The following is a 20,945-nucleotide window of genomic DNA, read 5'->3' as shown; positions in this document are numbered from 1 at the left end:
CGGTGTGGGTGAACGGATTTGTAGTTCCCACCGTAAAGAATGGAGGTGAGGTGTTATGGTGTGGGGGTGCTTTGCTGGTGACACTGTCTGTGACTTATTTAGAATTCAAGGCACACTTAACCAGCATGGCTACCACAGCATTCTGCAGCGATACGCCATCCCATCTGGTTTGGGCTTAGTGGGACTATCATTTGTTTTTCAACAGGACAATAAGCAAACACACCTCCAGGCTGTGTAAGGGTTATTTGACCTAGAAGGAGAGTGATGGAGTGCTGCATCAGATGACCTGGCCTCCACAATCCCCCGACCTCAACCCAATTGAGATGGTTTGGGATGAGTCGGACGGCAGAGTGAAGGAAAAGCCTTCAAGACTGTTGGAAAAGCATTCCAGGTGCAGCTGGTTAAGAGAATGCCAAGAGTGTGCAAAGCTGTCATCAAGGCAAAGGGTGGCTATTTGAAGAATCTCAAATATAAAACATATTTTGATTTGTTTAACACTTTTTGGGTTACTACATGATTCCATATGTGTTATTTCACAGTTTTGATGTCTTCACTATTATTCTACAATGTAAAAAATAGAAAAAATTAAGAAAAACCCTTGAATGACTAGATGTGTCCAAACTTTTGACTGGTAGTGTATATATATATCTATTTTTTCTATTTTTTTTGCTAAACAGGTGGGGCTCAAAACAGGTGGGGCTCACCTGCCCTGAATGACGAGTCGCCACTGGTTGGTTGTAACACTGAAGCCAGATAATATAAGGCAAGTACTGGAAACTATAGAACACTATGAAAAATATGGGAAACCAGGCATGCTATTCATAGCAGACTTCGAAAAGGCATCTAATAAAGTACGACTGGGGTTTATATATAAATGCCTGGAGCATTTCAATTTTGGGGAATCTCTTATAAAATGGGTTAAAATCATGTATAGTAACCCTAGGTGTAAAATAGTCAATAATGGCTATTTCTCAGAAAGTTTAATATCAAGGATTAGAAATCCAGGTCTTAAAAACAAAGGTGTCATTGTACGCTGATGATTCATGTTTTCTTTTAAATCCACAACTTGAATCCCCCCATCTAGATACATTTTCTAACCTCTCTGGATTACAACCAAATTATGATAAATGTACTATATGACGTATTGGATCACTAAAAAATAAAAAATTTACATTACCATGTAGTTTACCAATAAAATGGTCTGATGGTGATGTGGATATACTCGGAATATATATCCCAAATGAAATAAATGATCTCACTCCAATAAATGTTAATAGAAAGTTAGCAAAAATAGATAAGATCTTCCTACCATGGAGAGGTAAATACCTGTCAATTTGTGGAAAAATCACCCTGATGAACTCTTTAGTATTATCCCAGTTTACCTATTTGCTTATGGTCTTGCCTACGCCTAGCGAGCAGTTTTTTTTTATTATATGAGAAATAAATATTCAATTGTATTTTGAACGGCAAGCCAGACAAAATTAAACGGGCCTATTTATATAATGAATATGAATAAATATTAAAGCATTAGACCTATCACTAAAAGCTTCAGTCATACAAAAGTTATACTTAAATCCGAATTGGTTAGTACGATTGTCTCACCCAATGTTCAAGAATGACCTTTTTCCCTTTATTCAGATTACAACCTCTCACTTTCAGTTATTTGAAAAGGAAATCATCTCCCAAATATCACTATTTCTAAAACAAGCCAAAGAAAGTTGGTTGCAATTTCAATGTAATCCTCCAGAAACGACAGAACAAATAATGCAACAAATATTGTGGTTAAACTCAAATATACAAATTGATAAAAAACCATTTTCTTTTGAAAAATAATAATAAAAAAATGTATAATCTTTGTAAATGATATCATAGGTAGGACTGGTGGAGTTATTTTGCACATGCAGCTAACAAAAACATATGGAAATGTCTGCTCTACCCAAAATTACAACCAAATAATTGCAGCATTACCGCAAAAATGGAAGAGGAAAAGTGGAAGGGGGAAAAAGTAAGGAACTTGTCCGTCGGCCCTGCATTAAAGAACATAATTGGTTAAAGAAAATTGTGAAAAATAAAAAAGTATACCAGTTTCATTTAAGGACCAAAGGATTGACAGCCGTCCCATATAGATTGCAAAATAGTTGGGAAGAGATTTTTGACGTACCGATTCCATGGCATAGTGTTTATGAACTGATTCGCAAAACGATTCCGGATTCAAAACTTATATGGGGGATACAATCTTCCCAGCTCTGCAGATTTTGCTGCAAAGAGGCTGAATCATTAGATCATTTGTTTTGGTACTGTCCATTTGTAGCTTGTTTTTGGACACAGGTCCAGGAATGGCTAAAGGATTGCAATATTTACCTGGAGCTAACCCTGCAGATAGCACTACTGGGTGATCTGAAAAGTCATAGTCAATCAATCAATAATATAATAATACTTTTAGCAAAAATTTTTATTTTCAATTTACAATCTGTAGAAACAATGAGAATAGAAGGGTTCAGAACTTTTGTAAAACATCACCAGTTGAAAAATATATTGCAAATAGAAATCCAATATGGATGGTGTTAAGAGATAGATGGGTGGTGTTGAATGGAGTTGAAGGATGGGACTAATAACAACAACTAATAACAACAAGATAACTAATGTAAAGCATACTGTGTCCATAATAAGTATATACAGTATCTCACAAAAGTGAGTACACCCCTCACATTTTTGTAAATATTTGAGTATATCTTTTAATGTGACAACACTGAAGAAATGACACTTTGCTACAATGTAAAGTAGTGAGTGTACAGCTTGTATAACAGTGTACGTTTGCTGTCCCCTCAAAATAACCGCTGGCAACAAAAGTGAGTACACCCCTAAGTGAAAATGTCCAAATTGGGCCCAAAGTGTCAATATTTTGTGTGGCCACCATCATTTTCCAGCACTGCCTTAACCCTCTTGGGCATGGAGTTCACCAGAGCTTTACAGGTTGCCACTGGAGTCCTATTCCACTCCTCCATGACGACATCACAGAGCTGGTGGATGTTAGAGACCTTGCACTCCTCCACCTTCCGTTTCAGGATGCCCAACAGATGCTCAATAGGGTTTAGGTCTGGAGACATGCTTGGCCAGTCCATCACCTTTACCCTCAGCTTCTTTAGCAAGGCAGTAGTCGTCTTGGAGGTGTGTTTGGGGTCGTTATCATGTTGGAATACTGCCCCTCCGAAGGGAGGGGATCATGCTCTGCTTCAGTATGTCACAGTACATGTTGGCATTCATGGTTCCCTCAATGAACTGTAGCTCCCCAGTGCCGGCAGCACTCATGCAGCCCCAGACCATGACACTCCCACCACCATGCTTGACTGTAGGCAAGACACACTTGTCTTTGTACTCCTCACCTGGTTGCCGCCATACACGCTTGACACCATCTGAACCAAATAAGTTTATCTTGGTGTCATCAGACCACAGGACATGGTTCCAGTAATCCATGTCCTTAGTCTGCTTGTCTTCAGTAAACTGTATGCGGGCTTTCTTGTGTATCATCTTTAGAAGAGGCTTCCTTCTGGGACGACAGCCATGTAGACCAATTTGATGCAGTGTGCGGCGTATGGTCTGAGCACTGACAGGCTGACCCCCCACCCCTTCAACCTCTGCAGCAATGCTGACAGCCCTCATACGTCTATTTCCCAAAGACAACCTCTGGATATGACGCTGAGCACGTGCACTCAACTTCTTTGGTCGACCATGGCGAGGCCTGTTCTGAGTGGAACCTGTCCTGTTAAACCACTGTATGGTCTTGGCCACCGTGCTGCAGCTCAGTTTCAGGGTCTTGGCAATCTTCTTATAGCCCAGGCCATCTTTATGTAGAGCAACAATTCTTTTTTTCAGATCCTCAGAGAGTTCTTTGTTGAACTTCCAGTGACCAGTATGAGGGAGTGTGAGAGCGATGACACCACATTTATCACACCTGCTCCCCATTCACACCTGAGACCTTGTAACACAAATGAGTTGCATGACACCGGGGAGGGAAAATGGCTAATTGGGCCCAATTTGGACATTTTCACTTAGGGGTGTACTCACTTTTGTTGCCCGCGGTTTAGACATGAATGGCTGTGTGTTGAGTTATTTTGAGAGGACAGCAAATTTACACTGTTATACAAGCTGTACACTCACTACTTTACATTGTAGCAAAGTGTCATTTCTTCAGTGTTGTCACATGAAAAGATATACTCAAATATTTACAAAAATGTGAGGGGTGTACTCACTTTTGTGAGATACTGTAGGTTATAGATTGAGAGCTTTTGTGAAAGAGCACAGTTAGAAAGATATGGCATATAGAAGCAAACCGGATGGACATCATGAAAATGATAGGAGAGGTTGAGGGTAGAGGAAGTTCATGAGTAAAAACAAACTAAATAGAATTATTGTAAAATTGACTGTGTCCATAAAATGTATATAGTATGTATAAGCTGGAAGTAGAGGCCTAAGCATTGTTGTTCACTAGTGGGGTTGGAAAGTAATAAAGGGAAATATATTTTTAAAAAGGATATGTATATATATAGGTATGCATATGTATGTGTATATGTATGTGTGTGTATATATATATATATATATATATATTTCCGAGAAGAAAAAAAACATATGGGGTATTGGAAGTGATGCAGACAATTACATTGATGGAAGTTACAATCTATCTGCAAAATTAAAGCTGATCTACCCCCTAAAAATATATATAAACAAATTAAAAAATACAAATACACTCAAGCTAGTCCTTACTCGGATCCATGGTGCAATCCTCCAACCTGTACCACCAGTTACTACCACACCTCTGAATCCGCTGACTGGGAATATGGTGCATGACCATGTGAGCGTGAGCCAAGATTCAACTGTGGGGCCACACCTACACCAGGAACCAGTCAGCACATTGAATTGGCATACCCAACTGAACAATGAGGAGCACCTGTCCAGCCATGCCCTCGCTCTCTGGCAGCAGAAACCCCACCATCTCAGGACACAAGGAGCCCTGTAGAGCCAAGTGTAGTTGAGCCTGAAGCACAGGGGATTAGGTCTGCTGGTCACTGAACACTTTAACACGTCTAAGTCCATTGTCATCTTTGGTAGAATGTAAAACAAGACATTGCAATGCAAAGCTGGTTCAACAAAAATGTCAACAGTTGGTTATAAGCTTTCAACATGATTCAACACATTGGAGCTTTCGCCCAGTGTCCGGTTGGTTGTGAAGGTCACACTGTTGCACTTAGGAAGGCCTTAAGGCCTGGCATTGACTCGTAACAGCTGCACAGTGCAGTCAGTGGATGGCCTAAGTACCTCTTGACCTTACGACCTCTCCGTGAATGCTGTCCCAACTAACGCGGCTCCTGACCCAGGGTGAGAGATGAGTTTGAGGCACCCTTCCCTCCTCTCACGTGCCTATCGAGTATAACCTCAACTCCTGTGTAAGCGGGCATTCTCCCAAGAAAGATTACATTTGTACTAATAAACATATTCTGTATCCTGATAACAATAACAGAAACCTGATCTTCAATCTCTCCCTCCTACATTAACATAAGATCCCTGTCTGTAACATTAGGTGGTTGTGATACTTTAACACTGGAAACCTCAGTAATATGAAGCAATAGAAGAAAAGGGAAAGACTTACGATACAAGCAGCCAGCCTCTCTATTGAGTTGAGACCATCCAGGACAGCACTTGTAAACGGTCTGGTAGTCTTGTCTGTAGACTTGTCTGTATGCTGTGTAATACGCTGTCCTGTTATCAAGGGAGACATGACATTATTGATGAATACAAACCAGATAATACAAAGCTAGTACACTATATCAAGCTCTGTTGATTCTATAAAATAATTTGAGCTCCTGATTTATGGCACAATGTCAAGGTGTGTGTTTGTGGTAAGTCAAGAGTATAATAATCAGCAAACATTTTCCCAGTCTTTTAAGTGTGAGACTGGCAGACAGCACTTCAGAGTAGGGTGTCTAACCCTGTAGTTTAGAAGCCCTCTCACGGCTCCACGGTCATTAATCGTTGTGGAAAAACGTTTTGTTTACGGCGTGTAATTGAGGCTTTGGCTGCCTTCAAAGCTGCATGCGTCTTTGTAAGGCGGTAAATATATGGAGAAAGCCTAAACGGCACTTTGAGAAACTCCCCAGAGAGTGAGCCGTGAGTCACAGAGACAGAGTTAGGGGTTAGCCGCAGGACTCTCCCTCACAGGTATGTACCTGGCCTCTGGAGACGCCTCAGCTAAATACAGTAGGTACAGTGGGTTCCAAAAATATTGGGACAGTGACACATTTTTTGTTTTGGCTCTGTACTCCAGCACTTTGGATTTGAAATGATACAATGACTACGAGGTTGAAGTGGAGACTGTCAGCTATAATTTGAGGGTATTTTCATCCATAGCGGGTGAACCGTTTAGAAATTACTTTTTGTACATAGTCCCCCCCTCCCCTTCAGGCCTTGAAAAAGAAAAACTGATTGAAAGTAAGGGGATATCGGTGAACAAATGCCATGGTCAAGGCTACAATGGTGCATGTGCAATGAGTGGAGATTACTCAGGAATTCAAAAGCGCATATCAGACTGAGAGCCTAATGCTTCATAGGTAGTTCTTTATGACTTTTAGTTTAGAAAACAATCTCTTTGCAGGAGCGACAGTTACAGGGATGGTAAAACCAGCTTGATTGCCGTGGCAATATCAGGGAAACTGGGCAGAAGGCAGTTGTGCTTCAAATACAGCAGTTCTGCAACATCTTTAATTGAGCCTCTCATTCTCCTTAACTGCCGGCCTCAACATGTTACAGAAAGAGATTAACTGTATAGGAAGCTATGGGGACAAGTCGTCTGGATCCTGGACAGCCAATAAATTGGCAGATGTAAATAGATGATCATATTTAGTTGACAACAGTTCTTGAGGGTTTTAACAAAAAAAGCGGTTTGCGATTTCGTTCATACTGGTGAACCGCCATTTGTGTTGTGTGGTTGCAATATGAACAGTCCCTTATCTCTGGTACAATTTGGCATGCATCATTCAAGACTAAGTTTAAATGTTTGCAGCGCAATGGACATATAACGCACAATGTCTCAAGAAAGACTGTCTGAGGGCCTCCCGAGTGATGCAGCGGTCTAAGGCACTGCGTTGCAGTGCTTGAGGATTCACTACAGCCCCTGGTTCGATCCCAGGCTGTGTCACAGCCGGCCGTGACCGGGAGACCCATGAGGCGGCACACAATTGGCCCAGCGTCGTCCAGGTTAGGGAGGGGTTTGGCCGGCCGGGATTTCCTTGTCCCATCGCGCTCTAGCGACTCCTTGTGGCGGGACGGGCACCTGCAAGCTGACTTCGATTGCCAGCCGGACGGTGTTTCCTCCCACACATTGGCGCGGCTGACTTCCAGGTTAAGCGAGCAGTGTGTCAAGAAACAGTGCGGCCTGGCAGGGTCATGTTTTGGAGGACGCATGGCTCTCGACCTTCACCTCTCCCGAGTCCGTATGGGAGTTGCAGTGATGGGACAAGACTGTAACTACCAATTGGATATTATGAAAAAGGGAAAAAAGTACAAAAATAAAAAATGTTAAAAAGATATCAACTAAAAATATTGTCTGGGTTGGCAATACTCAGTATAGAAAACAGTCGGGCCTGCAACCTGGACCTACAGGCCGTGGTGAAATCATTTGCACACAAAAATGCAAGGCAACGCAGTCAAATAGTGTAGGCCTCTACGTGGAAAAAAGAGAGAGAAGCACAGACACAGAGAGACTTTCTTCTAAGCGAAAGAAAGGGAACAAGGCAACAGTAAACATGTCGTCCCCACCGAATGATGCAGCGCCCACCCTTGGGCCAATTGAGATATTGCGTGTGACTAACACATTTCTGTTAATTACTATAGCTCCCGCCTTGGGCCAATCATTTTGTACAGTGCCTTGCAAAAGTATTCATACCCTTGGCGTTTTTCCTATGTTGTTGCATTACAACCTGTAATTTAAATGTATTTTTATTTGGATTTCATGTAATGGACAGACACAAAATAGTCCAAATTGGTGAAGTGAAAATAAACAAATAACTTGTTTCAAAAAATTCGAAACAATAAATAACAGAAAAGTGGTGCGTGCATATGTATTCACCCCCTTTGCTATGAAGCCCCTAAATAAGATCTGGTGCAACCAATTACCTTCAGAAGTCACATAATTAGTTAAATAAAGTCCACCTCTGTGCATTCTAGGTGTCACATGATCTCAGTATATACAGTTGAAGTCAGAAGTTTACATACATCTTAGCCAAATACATTTAAACTCCGTTTTTCACAATTCCTGACATTTAATCCTAGTAAAAATTCCCTGTCTTAGGTCAGTTAGGATCACCACTTTATTTTAAGAATATGAAATGTCAGAATAATAGTAGAGAGAATGATTTATTTCAGCTTTTATTTCTTTCATCACATTCACAGTGAGTCAGAAGTTGACATACACTCAAGTAATATTTGGTAGTATTGCCTTTAAATTGTTTAACTTGGGTCAAACGTGTCGGGTAGCCTTCCACAAGCATCCCACAATAAGTTGGGTGAATTTTGGCCCATTCCTCCTGACAGAGCTGGTGTAACTGAGTCAGGTTTGTAAGCCTCATTGCTCGCACACGCTTTTTCAGTTCTCCCAACATATTTTCTATAGGATTGAGGTCAGGGCTTTGTGATGGCCACTCCAATACCTTGACTTTGTTGTCCTTAAGCCATTTTGACACAACTTTGGAAGTATGCTTGGAGTCATTGTCCATTTGGAAGACCCAAGCTTTAACTTCCTGACTGATGTCTTGAGATGTTGCTTCAATATATCCACATGATTTTCCTTCCTCATGGTGCCATCTATTTTGTGAAGTGTACCAGTCCCTCCTGCAGCAAAGCACCCCCACAGCATGATGCTGCCACCCCCGTGCTTCACGGTTGGGATGGTGTTCTTCGGCTTACAAGCCTACCCCTTTTTCCTACGAACATAACGATGGACATTATGGCCAAACAGTTCTATTTTTGTTTCATCAGACCAGAGGACATTTGTCCAAAAAGTACGATCTTTGTCCCCATGTGCAGTTGCAAACCGTAGACTGGCTTTTTTATGGCGGATTTGGAGCAGTGGCTTCTTCCTTGCTGAGCGGCCTTTCAGCTTATGTCGATAGAGGACTCGTTTTACTGTGGATATACAGTGAGGGAAAAAAGTATTTGATCCCCTGCTGATTTTGTAAGTTTGCCCACTGACAAAGAAATGATCAGTCTATAATTTTAATGGTAGGTTTATTTGAACAGTGGGAGACAGAATAACAACAACAAAATCCAGAAAAATGCATGTAAAAAATGTTATAAATTGATTTGCATTTTAATGAGGGAAATAAGTATTTGACCCCTCTGCAAAACATGACTTAGTACTTGGTGGCAAAACCCTTGTTGGCAATCACAGAGGTCAGACGTTTCTTGTAGTTGGCCACCAGGTTTGCACACATCTCAGGAGGGATTTTGTCCCACTCCTCTTTGCAGATCTTCTCCAAGTCATTAAGGTTTCAAGGCTGAAGTTTGGCAACTCGAACCTTCAGCTCCCTCCACAGATTTTCTATGGGATTAAGGTCTGGAGACTGGCTAGGCCACTCCAGGACCTTAATGTTCTTCTTCTTGAGCCACTCCTTTGTTGCCTTGGTCGTGTGTTTTGGGTCATTGTCATGCTGGAATACCCATCCACAACCCATTTTCAATGCCCTGGCTGAGGGAAGGAGGTTCTCACCCAAGATTTGACGGTACATGGCTCCATCCATCGTCCCTTTGATGCGGTGAAGTTGTCCTGTCCCCTTCGCAGAAAAACACCCCCAAAGCATAATGTTTCCACCTCCATGTTTGACGGTGGGGATGGTGTTCTCCTCCTCCAAACACGGCGAGTTGAGTTGATGCCAAAGAGCTCGATTTTGGTCTCACCTGACCACAACACTTTCACCCAGTTCTCCTCTGAATCATTCAGATGTTCATTGGCAAACTTCAGACGGGCCTGTATATGTGCTTTCTTGAACAGTGGGACCTTGCGGGCGCTGCAGGATTTCAGTCCTTCACGGAGTACTGTGTTATCAATTGTTTTCTTGGTGACTATGGTCCCAGCTGCCTTGAGATCATTGATAAGATCCTCCCGTGTAGTTCTGGGCTGATTCCTCACTGTTCTCATGATCATTGCAACTCCACGAGGTGAGATCTTGCATGGAGCCCCAGTCCGAGGGAGATCGACAGTTCTTTTGAGTTTCTTCCATTTGCGAATAATCACACCAACTGTTGTCACCTTTTCACCAAGCTGCTTGGCGATGGTCTTGTAGCCCATTCCAGCCTTGTGTAGGTCTACAATCTTGTCCCTGACATCCTTGGAGAGCTCTTTGGTATTGGCCATGGTGGAGAGTTTGGAATCTGATTGATTGATTGCTTCTGTGGACAGGTGTTTTTTATACAGGTAACGAGCTGAGATTAGGAGCACTCCCTTTAAGAGTGTGCTCCTAATCTCAGCTCGTTTCCTGTATAAAAGACACCTTGGAGCCATAAATCTTTCTGATTGAGAGGGGGTCAAATACTTATTTCCCTCATTAAAATGCAAATCAATTTATAACATTTTTGACATAAATATAATAGAATAATATGCCATTTAGCAGACGCTTTTATCCAAAGCGACTTACAGTCATGCGTGCATACATTTTTGTGTATGGGTGGTCCCGGGGATCGAACCCACTACCTTGGCGTTACAAGCGCCGTGCTCTACCAGCTGAGCTACAGAGGACCACATGCATTCTTCTGGATTATTTTTTTTGTTATTCTGTCTCTCACTGTTCAAATAAACCTACCACTAAAATTATAGACTGATCATTTCTTTGTCAGTGGGCAAACGTACAAAATCAGCAGGGGATCAAATACTTTTTTCCCTCACTGTACATACTTTTGTACCTGTTTCCTCCAGCATCTTCACAAGGTCCTTTGCTGTTGTTCTGGGATTGATTTGCACTTTTCGCACCAAAGTACGTTCATTTCAGAACGTGTCTCCTTCCTGAGCGGTATGACGGCTGAGTTGTCTCATGGTGTTTATACTTGCGTACTATTGTTTGTACAGATGAACGTGGTACCTTCAGGCATTTGGAAATTGCTCCCAATGATGAACCAGACTTGTGGAGGTCTACAAAAAAAATGTTCTGAGGTCTTTCTTTTGATTTTCCCATGATGTCAAGCAAAGAGGCACTGCGTTTGAAGGTAGGCCTTGAAATACATCCACAGGTACACCTCCAATTGACTCAAAGTATGTCAATTAGCCTATCAGAAGCTTCTAAAGCCATGACATTATTTTCTGGAATTTTCCAAGCTGTTTAAAGGCACAGTCAACTTAGTGTAAACTTTTGACCCACTGGAATTGTGATACAGTGAATTATAAGTGAAATAATCTGTCTGTAAACAATTGTTGGAAAAATTACTTGTGTCATGCACAAAGTAGATGTCCTAACCGACTTGCCAAAACTATAGTTTATTAACTAGAAATGTGTGGAGTGGTTGAAAAACCAGTTTTAATGACTCCAACCTAAGTGTATGTAAACTTCAGACTTCAACTGTATACACCTGTTTTGAAAGGCCCTAGAGTCTACAACACCACTAAGCAAGGGGCAACACCAAGCAAGCTGCACCATGAAGAACAAGGAGCTCTCCAAACAGGTCAGGGACAAAGTTGTGGAGAAGTACAGATCAGGGTTGGGTTATAAAAAAATATCTTAAACTTTGAACATCCCACGGAGCACCATTAAATCCATTATAAAAAAATGGAAAGAATATGGCACCACAACAAACCTGCCAAGAGAGGGCCGCCCACCAAAACTCACAGACCAGGCAATGAGGGCATTAATCAGAGAGGCAACAAAGAGACTAAAGATAACCCTGAAGGAGCTGCAAAGCTCCACAGTGGAGATTGTAGTATCTTTCCATAGGACCACTTTAAGCCGTACCCTCCACAGAGCTGGGCTTTATGGAAGAGTGGCCAGAAAAAAGCAATTTTTTAAAGAAGAAAATAAGCAAACACATTTGGTGTTCGCCAAAAGCCATGTGGGAGACTCCCCAAACATATGGAAGAAGGTACTCTGGTCAGATGAGACTAAATTTTAGCTTTTTGGCCATCAAGGAAAACGCTATGTCTTGCGCAAACCCAACACCTCTCATCACCCCGAGAACACCATCCCCATAGTGAAGCATGGTGGTGGATGTTTTCATCGGCAGGGACTGGGAAACTGGTCAGAATTGAAGGAATGATAGATGGCCCTAAATACGGGGAAATTATTGAGGGAAACCTGTTTCAGTCTTCCAGAGATTTGAGACTTCCAGCAGGACAATGACCCTAAGCATACTGCTAAAGTAACACTTGAGTGGTTTAATGGGAAACATTGAAATGTCTTGGAATGGCCTAGTCAAAGCCCAGACCTCAATCCAATTGAGAATATGTGGTATGACTTAAAGATTGCTGTACACCAGCGGAACCCATCCAACTTGAAGGAGCTGGAGCAGTTTTGCCTTGAAGAATGGGCAAAAATCCCAGTGGCTAGATGTGCCAAGCTTATAGAGACATACCCCAAGAGACATGCAGCTGTAATTGCTGTTTTTTTTGTCTTATTTCTTGTTTGTTTCACAATAAAAAATATGTTGCATCTTCAAAGTGGTAGGCATGTTGTGTAAATCAAATGATACAAACCCCCCCAAAATCAATTTTAATTCCAGATTGTAAGGCAACAAAATAGGAAACATGCCAAGGGGGGTGAATACTTTCGCAAGCCACTGTAAATGCCGGATCTCTATGGCGAAACCCAGGTTTCGTCAAAATCGGGCCAGTGCTGTCTGAGATGTCGTGTGTGACTCCCCTCCCCGATTTCATTTTGTGGGACAAAAAAAAGACACACAGAGAGAGAGAAGCAGCAAGGAGCTCTCAAGTTGGATTGAATTGACCTTGAATATTGCAGCCCATTTGTGTAGGCTATTAGCCAGAAAGAACCCGCTGAGTTCAACAATAAATAGTGGCTGAATTTATCCTCAAGCCGACTACTTTTTCTCATTGTTAAGCTATTTGATGTGTCATTTTTTATTAAAAGTGTATAACTAAGAGCTAAATAGCAGCTATATATGGTAGGCTATACTAAAACAATCCAAGCTAGTGTTTTGAGGGTGGACTGGCTGTATTATTTGGCATCCAAGCTGTGAGAGAGCTCGAAGACGGCTCATGACATGTAGGTTCAGGTAGGCTATACAGGACAGTTGGTAGCTGATTAGTATGCTATTGCATAGAGAAAAAAATGTAGACAACGCAATGATGTACAGTTCAAGTCGGAGGTTTACATACACCTTAGCCAAATACATTTAAACTCAGTTTTTCACAATTCCTGACATTTAATCCTAGTAAAAATTCCCTGTCTTAGGTCAGTTAGGATCACCACTTTATTTTAAGAATGTGAAATGTCAGAATAATAGTAGAGAGAATGATTTATTTCAACTTTTATTTCTTTCATCACATTCACAGTGGGTCAGAAGTTTACATACACTCAAGTAGTATTTGGTAGCATTGCCTTTCAATTGTTTAACTTGGGTCAAACGTTTCGGGTAGCCTTCCACAAGCTTCCCACAATAAATTGGGTGAATTTTGGCCCATTCCTCCTGACAGAGCTGGTGTAACTGAGTCAGGTTTGTAGGCCTCCTTGCTCGCACACGCTTTTCAGTTCTGCCCAAAGATTTTCTATAGGATTGAGGTCAGGGCTTTGTGATGGCCACTCCAATACCTTGACTTTGTTGTCCTTAACCCATTTTGCCACCACTTTGGAGGTATGCTTGGGGTCTTTGTCCATTTGGAAGACCCATTTGCGACCAAGCTTTCAATTCCTGACTGATATCTTGAGATGTTGCTTCAATATATCCACATAATTTCCTTCCTCATGATGCCATCTATATTGTGAAGTGCACCAGCCCCTCCTGCAGCAAAGCACCCCCACAGCATGATGCTGCCACCCCCGTGCTTCACGGTTGGGATGGTGTTCTTCGGCTTGCAAGCGTTCCCCTTTTTCCTCCAAACATAACGATGGTCATTATGGCCAAACAGTTCTATTTTTGTTTCATCAGACCAGAGGACATTTCTCCAAAAAGTACGATCTTTGTCCCCATGTGCAGTTGCAAACCATAGTCAGGCTTTTTTATGGCGGTTTTGGAGCAGTGGCTTCTTCCTTGCTGAGCGGCCTTTCAGGTTATGTCGACATAGGACTTGTTTTACTGTGGATATAGATACTTTTGTACCGGTTTCCTCCAGCATCTTCACAAGGTCCTTTGCTGTTGTTCTGGGATTGATTTGCACTTTTCGCACCAAAGTACATTCATCTCTAGGAGACAGAATGCGTCTCCTTCCTGAGCGGTATGACGGCTGCGTGGTCCCATGGTGTTTATACTATTGTTTGTACAAATGAACGTGGTACCTTCAGGTGTTTGGAAATTGCTCCCAAGGATGAACCAGACTTGTGGAGGTCTTGGCTGATTTATTTTGATTTTCCCATGATGTCAAGCAAAGAAGCACTGACTTTGAAGGTAGGTCTTGAAATACATCCACAGGTACACCTCCAATTGACTCAAATCATGTCAATTAGCCTATCAGAAGCTTCTAAAGCCATGACATCATTTTCTGGAATTTTCCAAGCAGTTTAGAGGCACAGTCAACTTAGTGTATGTAAACTTCTGACCCACTGGAATTGTGATACAGTGAATTATAAGTGAAATAATCTGTCTGTAAACAATTGTTGGAAACATTACTTGTGTCATGCACAAAGTAGATGTCCTAACCGACTTGCCAAAACTATAGTTTGTTAACAAGAAATTTGTGGAGTGGTTGAAAAACAAGTTTTAATGACTCCAACCTAAGTGTATGTAAACTTCCGACTTCAACTGTATGTCATATACGATTTCGTCAGTGTTCATGCGTCTGAGTGTGGCCATAGAATGGATGGATGCATGGCTATATGGATGGATGGATGGAGAAATTAATGGATGGTAGAATGGATAGAGGAATAGATGGAGGAATGGATGGAAGAATAAATTACTATCACCCCGTAGTGCCCACATCTGTAGCCATGAAATGCTTTGAAAGGCTGGTCATGGCTCACATCAGCATCATCATCCCAGACACCCTGGACCCACTCCAATTCGCATACCGCCCCTACAGATCCACAGATGACAATCACTATTGCACGCCACACTGCACTTTCCTACTTGGACAAAAGGAACACCTACGTGAGAATGCTGTTCATTGACTACAACTCAGCGTTCAACACCATAGTGCCCTCAAAGCTCATCACTAAGCTAAAGACCCTGGGACTGAACACCTCCCTCTGCAACTGGATCCTGGACTTCCTGACGGGACGCCCCCAGGTGGTGAGGGTAGGTAACAACACATCCGGCACACTGACCTTCAACACGGGGTCCCTCAGGTGTGCATGCTTAGTCCCCTCCTGTACTCCCTGTTCACCCACGACTGCATGGCCGCGCACGGCTCCAACACCATCATTAAGTTTGCCGACGACACGACGGTGGCAGGCCTGATCACAGACGACGATGAGCATGGTCAAGAGCTTCAAATTCCTCGGTGTCAACATCACTAAGGATCTATGACAGTCCAAACACACCAACACAGTCGTGAGGAGGGCACGACAACGCTTAATCCCCTTAAGGAGGGTGAATTATTTTCCTCAAAAGATCCTCAAAAAATTATACAGCTGCACCATTGAGAGCATCTTGACTGGCTACATCACTGCTTGGTATGGCAACTGCTTGGCATCTGACCACAAGGCGCTACAGAGGGTAGTGCGGACAGCCGAGTACACCAGGACCTCTATACCAGGCAGTGTCAGAGGAAGGCCCTAAACATTTTCAAAGACTCCAGCCACCCAAGTCATAGACCATTTTCTATGCTACCGCACGGCAAGCGGTACTGATGCACCAAGTCTGGAACCAACAGGACCCTGATGCCATAAGACTGCTAATAGTTAGCTAAATAGTTAACCAAATATCTACCCGGACTATCTGCATTGACACTTTTTTTAACTCATCAAATCCGCTGCTGCTACTGTTTAATATCTGTCATGTACATATCTACCTCTATTACCTCGTACCCCTGCACATCGACTCGGTACTACCATTTGTATATAGCCAAGGTATCGTTACTCATTGTGACGTAAATGTAATGTAAATGTGTATCTATTATTACTTTTATTATTATGTGTTTTACTTTTCTATTACTTTCTGCATTGTTGGGAAGGGCCCGTAAGCATTTCACTGTTAGTCGAATAAAGTGCTATTTGATTTAATGGAGGAATGGATGGATTGAGGGATGGATGGCTGGCTGAATGAAGAGCAGGACTCACCTTCTCTCGTATCCCATGCACCAGTTCTGTCCTAGGCAGCCTTGATTCCAGACCTTGACCATGCGTGTGAAGGCCTGCACACACGGCTGCCTTTGGGCAACCAACATCACTTCCTGCTCTGCACACACATTGGGCCTGAAAGAGGGCAGTGGCAAAAAAACATTTAACAAATCAAAATATTTTGTAATATTATGTCATTTTTAAAATGAGGGGAAAATGTAAGAGGTTGTTATGAAGCATGAACCAGTGAAGATAAATGGACAAGGATTACTAAGGGCATATTCTGTACTGTAGGGCCGGGACCATACCAGTATCGCAATATTTTTTCCATGCCAAAAATTAAAACATGAAGCAGACCGAACTCTTTGGTCCTTTAAAAACCTGCTGTATGTAAAACATTGTGTCCTATAGCATGGGAAAATAAATAAAATGTGACTCTGGATGACAACATAATGATGTTTGTTTTCAACATTAGGGCTGTTTTCCTAAAGAAGTTACATCTGCTTCGTGTTTGTTTCCTTGTCATGATACTAACGAGTATCGCAATACTGGTATCGTCTCGGCCCTACTGTACGGTGTAATGCAACACCCTTGTGGGGATTACTTAGAGTAAAAAATGACAGACTGCCCACGCTATCTGCTAATACTTAAGGGAAATTCCTCATGCATTACTGTTTAGATCGCTAAACAGGGCTGCACAAGACACTGCCTGCAGCAAGAATTCAATCAAACATTCACTAAGTCTTTACCTGATACTACAGTATGTCAAAACATTGACCAAAGAAAAGCAGAATACAAGGTCATACAAACTGATTTGGCTGTCTTGTTCTTGAGTTTTATAAGCCAGGTGCCATCAGTGTCATAGATCCCATCGCACCATATTCCCTGCATTGTAGAGTATCTAAGACCGTCTCAAGGTGCCATAGTATCCCTCTAACATTAAGCAGTGTTTCGGTAACCTCTCTAGCAACAGAAAGTGCAGTATGTCGAATAATTTACGAGCTGCTCTGTAATTCCATGTCCAAACGTTTCTCATCCCTGGGATAGAGTGTACAGTGGGGGAAAAAAGTATTTAGTCAGCCACCAATTGTGCAAGTTCTCCCACTTAAAAAGATGAGAGAGGCCTGTAATTTTCATCATAGGTACATGTCAACTATGACAGACAAAAAGAGGAAAAAATATCCAGAAAATCACATTGTAGGATTTTTAATGAATTTATTTGCAAATTATGGTGGAAAATAAGTATTTGGTCAATAACAAAAGTTTCTCAATACTTTGTTATATACCCTTTGTTGGCAATGACACAGGTCAAACGTTTTCTGTACGTCTTCACAAGGTTTTCACACACTGTTGCTGGTATTTTGGCCCATTCCTCCATGCAGATCTCCTCTAGAGCAGTGATGTTTTGGGGCTGTCGCTGGGCAACACAGACTTTCAACTCCCTCCAAAGATTTTCTATGGGGTTGAGATCTGGAGACTGGCTAGGCCACTCCAGGACCTTGAAATGCTTCTTACGAAGCCACTCCTTCGTTACCCGGGCGGTGTGTTTGGGATCATTGTCATGCTGAAAGACCCAGCCACGTTTCATCTTCAATGCCCTTGCTGATGGAAGGAGGTTTTCACTCAAAATCTCACGATACATGGCCCCATTCATTCTTTCCTTTACACGGATCAGTCGTCCTGGTCCCTTTGCAGAAAAACAGCCCCAAAACATGATGTTTCCACCCCCATGCTTCACAGTAGGTATGGTGTTCTTTGGATCCAACTCAGCATTCTTTGTCCTCCAAACACGACGAGTTGAGTTTTTACCCAAAAGTTATATTTTGGTTTCATCTGACCATATGACATTCTCCCAATCCTCTTCTGGATCATCCAAATGCACTCTAGCAAACTTCAGACGGGCCTGGACATGTACTGGCTTAAGCAGGGGGACACGTCTGGCACTGCAGAATTTGAGTCCCTGGCGGCGTAGTGTGGTACTGATGGTAGGCTTTGTTACTTTGGTCCCAGCTCTCTCCAGGTCATTCACTAGGTCCCCCCATGTGGTTCTGGGATTTTTGCTCACCGTTCTTGTGATCATTTTGACCCCACGGGGTGAGATCTTGCGTGGAGCCCCAGATCGAGGGAGATTATCAGTGGTCTTGTATGTCTTCCATTTCCTAATAATTGCTCCCACAATTGATTTATTCAAACCAAGCTGCTTACCTATTGCAGATTCAGTCTTCCCAGCCTGGTGCAGGTCTACAAATGTTTTTCTGGTGTCCTTTGACAGCTCTTTGGTCTTGGCCATAGTGGAGTTTGGAGTGTGACTGTTTGAGGTTGTGGACAGGTGTCTTTTATACTGATAACAAGTTCAAACAGGTGCCATTAATATATGTAACGAGTGGAGGACAGAGGAGCCTCTTAAAGAAGAAGTTACAGGTCTGTGAGAGCCAGAAATCTTGCTTGTTTGTAGGTGACCAAATACTTATTTTCCACCATAATTTGCAAATAAATTCATAAAAAATCCTACAATGTGATTTTCTGGAGAAAAAAATTCGCAATTTGTCTGTCATAGTTGACGTGTACCTATGATGAACATTACAGGCCTCTCTCGTCGTTTTAAGTGGGAGAACTTGCACAATTGGTGGCTGACTAAATACTTTTTTTCCCCACTGTATGTCTGATATGTCTGTGAAAACCTTCAGTTGGTGATGCTAATACTGGATCTATTTGCCCGAGACTGGTAATGGTCTTATGGTAACGTTCTTACAGTAATGGTCTTAGGGTCCCTCTGAGAAAACTAATTATTTCTCACTATCTGACATTGACAGGGTCATTACAACTGAACAAATAAACATCTCAGAGATTTATATCATCCTTATCATGAAGTCAGACTAATCAGAAGCACCTCATCTCTGACTTATTTCACCTGTTACTATGGCATGCTCTCCATTATAGGGAAATGTAGGAGCATCTCAGGAATGCTGCATCATTAATACGCCATGAGATCATGTTTAATTATGTAAAGGTATAACATTACAGTGCATGTTGAGAGACACACTAGAGTATTCTAATGACAACACTGTCATAGTTCAAGGTGCACACCTTTCTGAGAAAATAACAAAATACAGCATGTCTGTGTTGTTTTAACTATGCACACCCAGATATAGGACACATTGTTTCTCCTTTCAATGTAAACACCTCTAGAGCAAAACATTAAATATAGAAATATATTAATTGATAAATTAATATACAAATATCATATTTCAACTAATGAGAGTTGTAAAATAATCATAAATAGTTGAATACGTCAATAGATATTGGATTCTGGTTATCTGTCAAGCTCAAATAAATAGCAGTAGTAGTAACAAGTAAAATTTTACCAGAAGTGTTATAACTCTGTATTTTCATGCAAAAACAATGTAAGTCAAAACAACGACAGATAATAAAAAAACGTACATGTATGGTTGGAGATTTCCATAGCGGGACACTGCGTAAATCGCGTCGATAAATATAAAAAGTATTGAAACGAAGATAAAATCCATTTTCATGTTGTGTTGAATGTATCAATATTTTGCGTATGCATTAATCCGTAGAAACGTAGCGACATAGACACATGCTTTAGCCAAAACAAAATCAGTACCAAATTTACTGGATAAATGTTTTTGAACGCACGCTTCACGGTTACACTTCAACCAGAGTGAGGAGCAGAGTCAGTCCCACACCTTCCAAAAGTGATGCAGCCATTCATCCCGTGCAAAGTGGCGCTTGGAGGTCGATCCTCACTGGTTTAGCCTACCACATGCAGATGTTGAACGCATATGCGTGCGCAATAGCTTATCACCACGGAGTGAGTGGGGGTAGTGCTCCTTTGAAGAGCCAATGGATCGTTTCAATGAAATGGATGTCTAAAATTAGTCTAAAATTAGATAGAAATGGTAGCCTTTTCCCCAAATGTCTAGGTGTTGTAACATGTTGCAAGATACAACTGTGTTCTTTCCTTCAGATATAGCCTGCTCATGTGAATGGATATGAGCAGGCTATAAATAAAACTACAATAAAACAATTAGTTATAGGCCATTACTTTCTAGACAATGGCAGCAGGTAGAGGTTACTGCCAAAATAAAGGAAACATCAACATAAAGTGTCTTAATAGGGCGTTGGGCCACCACGAGCCATAACAACTTCAATGCACCTTGGCATAGATTCCACAAGTACCTGGAACTCTATCGGAGGTATGTGACACCATTCTTCCACAAGAAATTCCATAATTTGGTGTTTTGATGATGGTGGTGGAAAACACTGTCTCAGGCGCTGCTCCAGAATCTCCCATAAATGTTCAATTGGGTTGAGATCTGTTGACCGACACACACACGCCACACACACACACACACGCCACACACACACGACACACACACGCCACACACACACACAAACACCATAGTGCCCTCAAAGCTCATCACTAAGCTAAGGATCCTGGGACTAAACACCTCCCTCTGCAACTGGATCCTGGACTTCCTGACGGGCCGCCCCCAGGTGGTA

General features: G+C 42.0%; 1 protein-coding gene and 1 long non-coding RNA gene across 2 annotated transcripts in view; both read right to left on the bottom strand.

Annotated features, from left to right (window-relative positions):
- The window catches only part of LOC121577705 (multiple epidermal growth factor-like domains protein 6), a 96,035-nt gene extending 91,045 nt beyond the window's left edge, over positions 1–4,990 (bottom strand). Inside the window, exon 1 of the mRNA XM_045224101.1 lies at positions 4,924–4,990. Coding sequence (XP_045080036.1) covers positions 4,924–4,990 — 67 coding nt within the window. The remainder of the gene's footprint in view (positions 1–4,923) is intronic.
- Positions 4,991–5,650: 660 nt separating this feature from the next.
- On the bottom strand, positions 5,651–20,149 carry LOC121577707. The gene is made up of 3 exons (XR_006002669.1): positions 19,863–20,149; positions 16,422–16,556; positions 5,651–5,754 (listed from the first exon to the last, which is right to left on the bottom strand). It is a non-coding gene; the product is annotated as an uncharacterized LOC121577707 (long non-coding RNA).
- Between the last annotated feature and the right edge of the window lie 796 nt (positions 20,150–20,945).

Source organism: Coregonus clupeaformis, chromosome 12 (assembly GCF_020615455.1).
Source record: "Coregonus clupeaformis isolate EN_2021a chromosome 12, ASM2061545v1, whole genome shotgun sequence".
Classification (NCBI taxonomy): Eukaryota; Metazoa; Chordata; class Actinopteri; order Salmoniformes; family Salmonidae; genus Coregonus; species Coregonus clupeaformis.
This window is presented reverse-complemented; position numbering and strand designations above follow the sequence as displayed.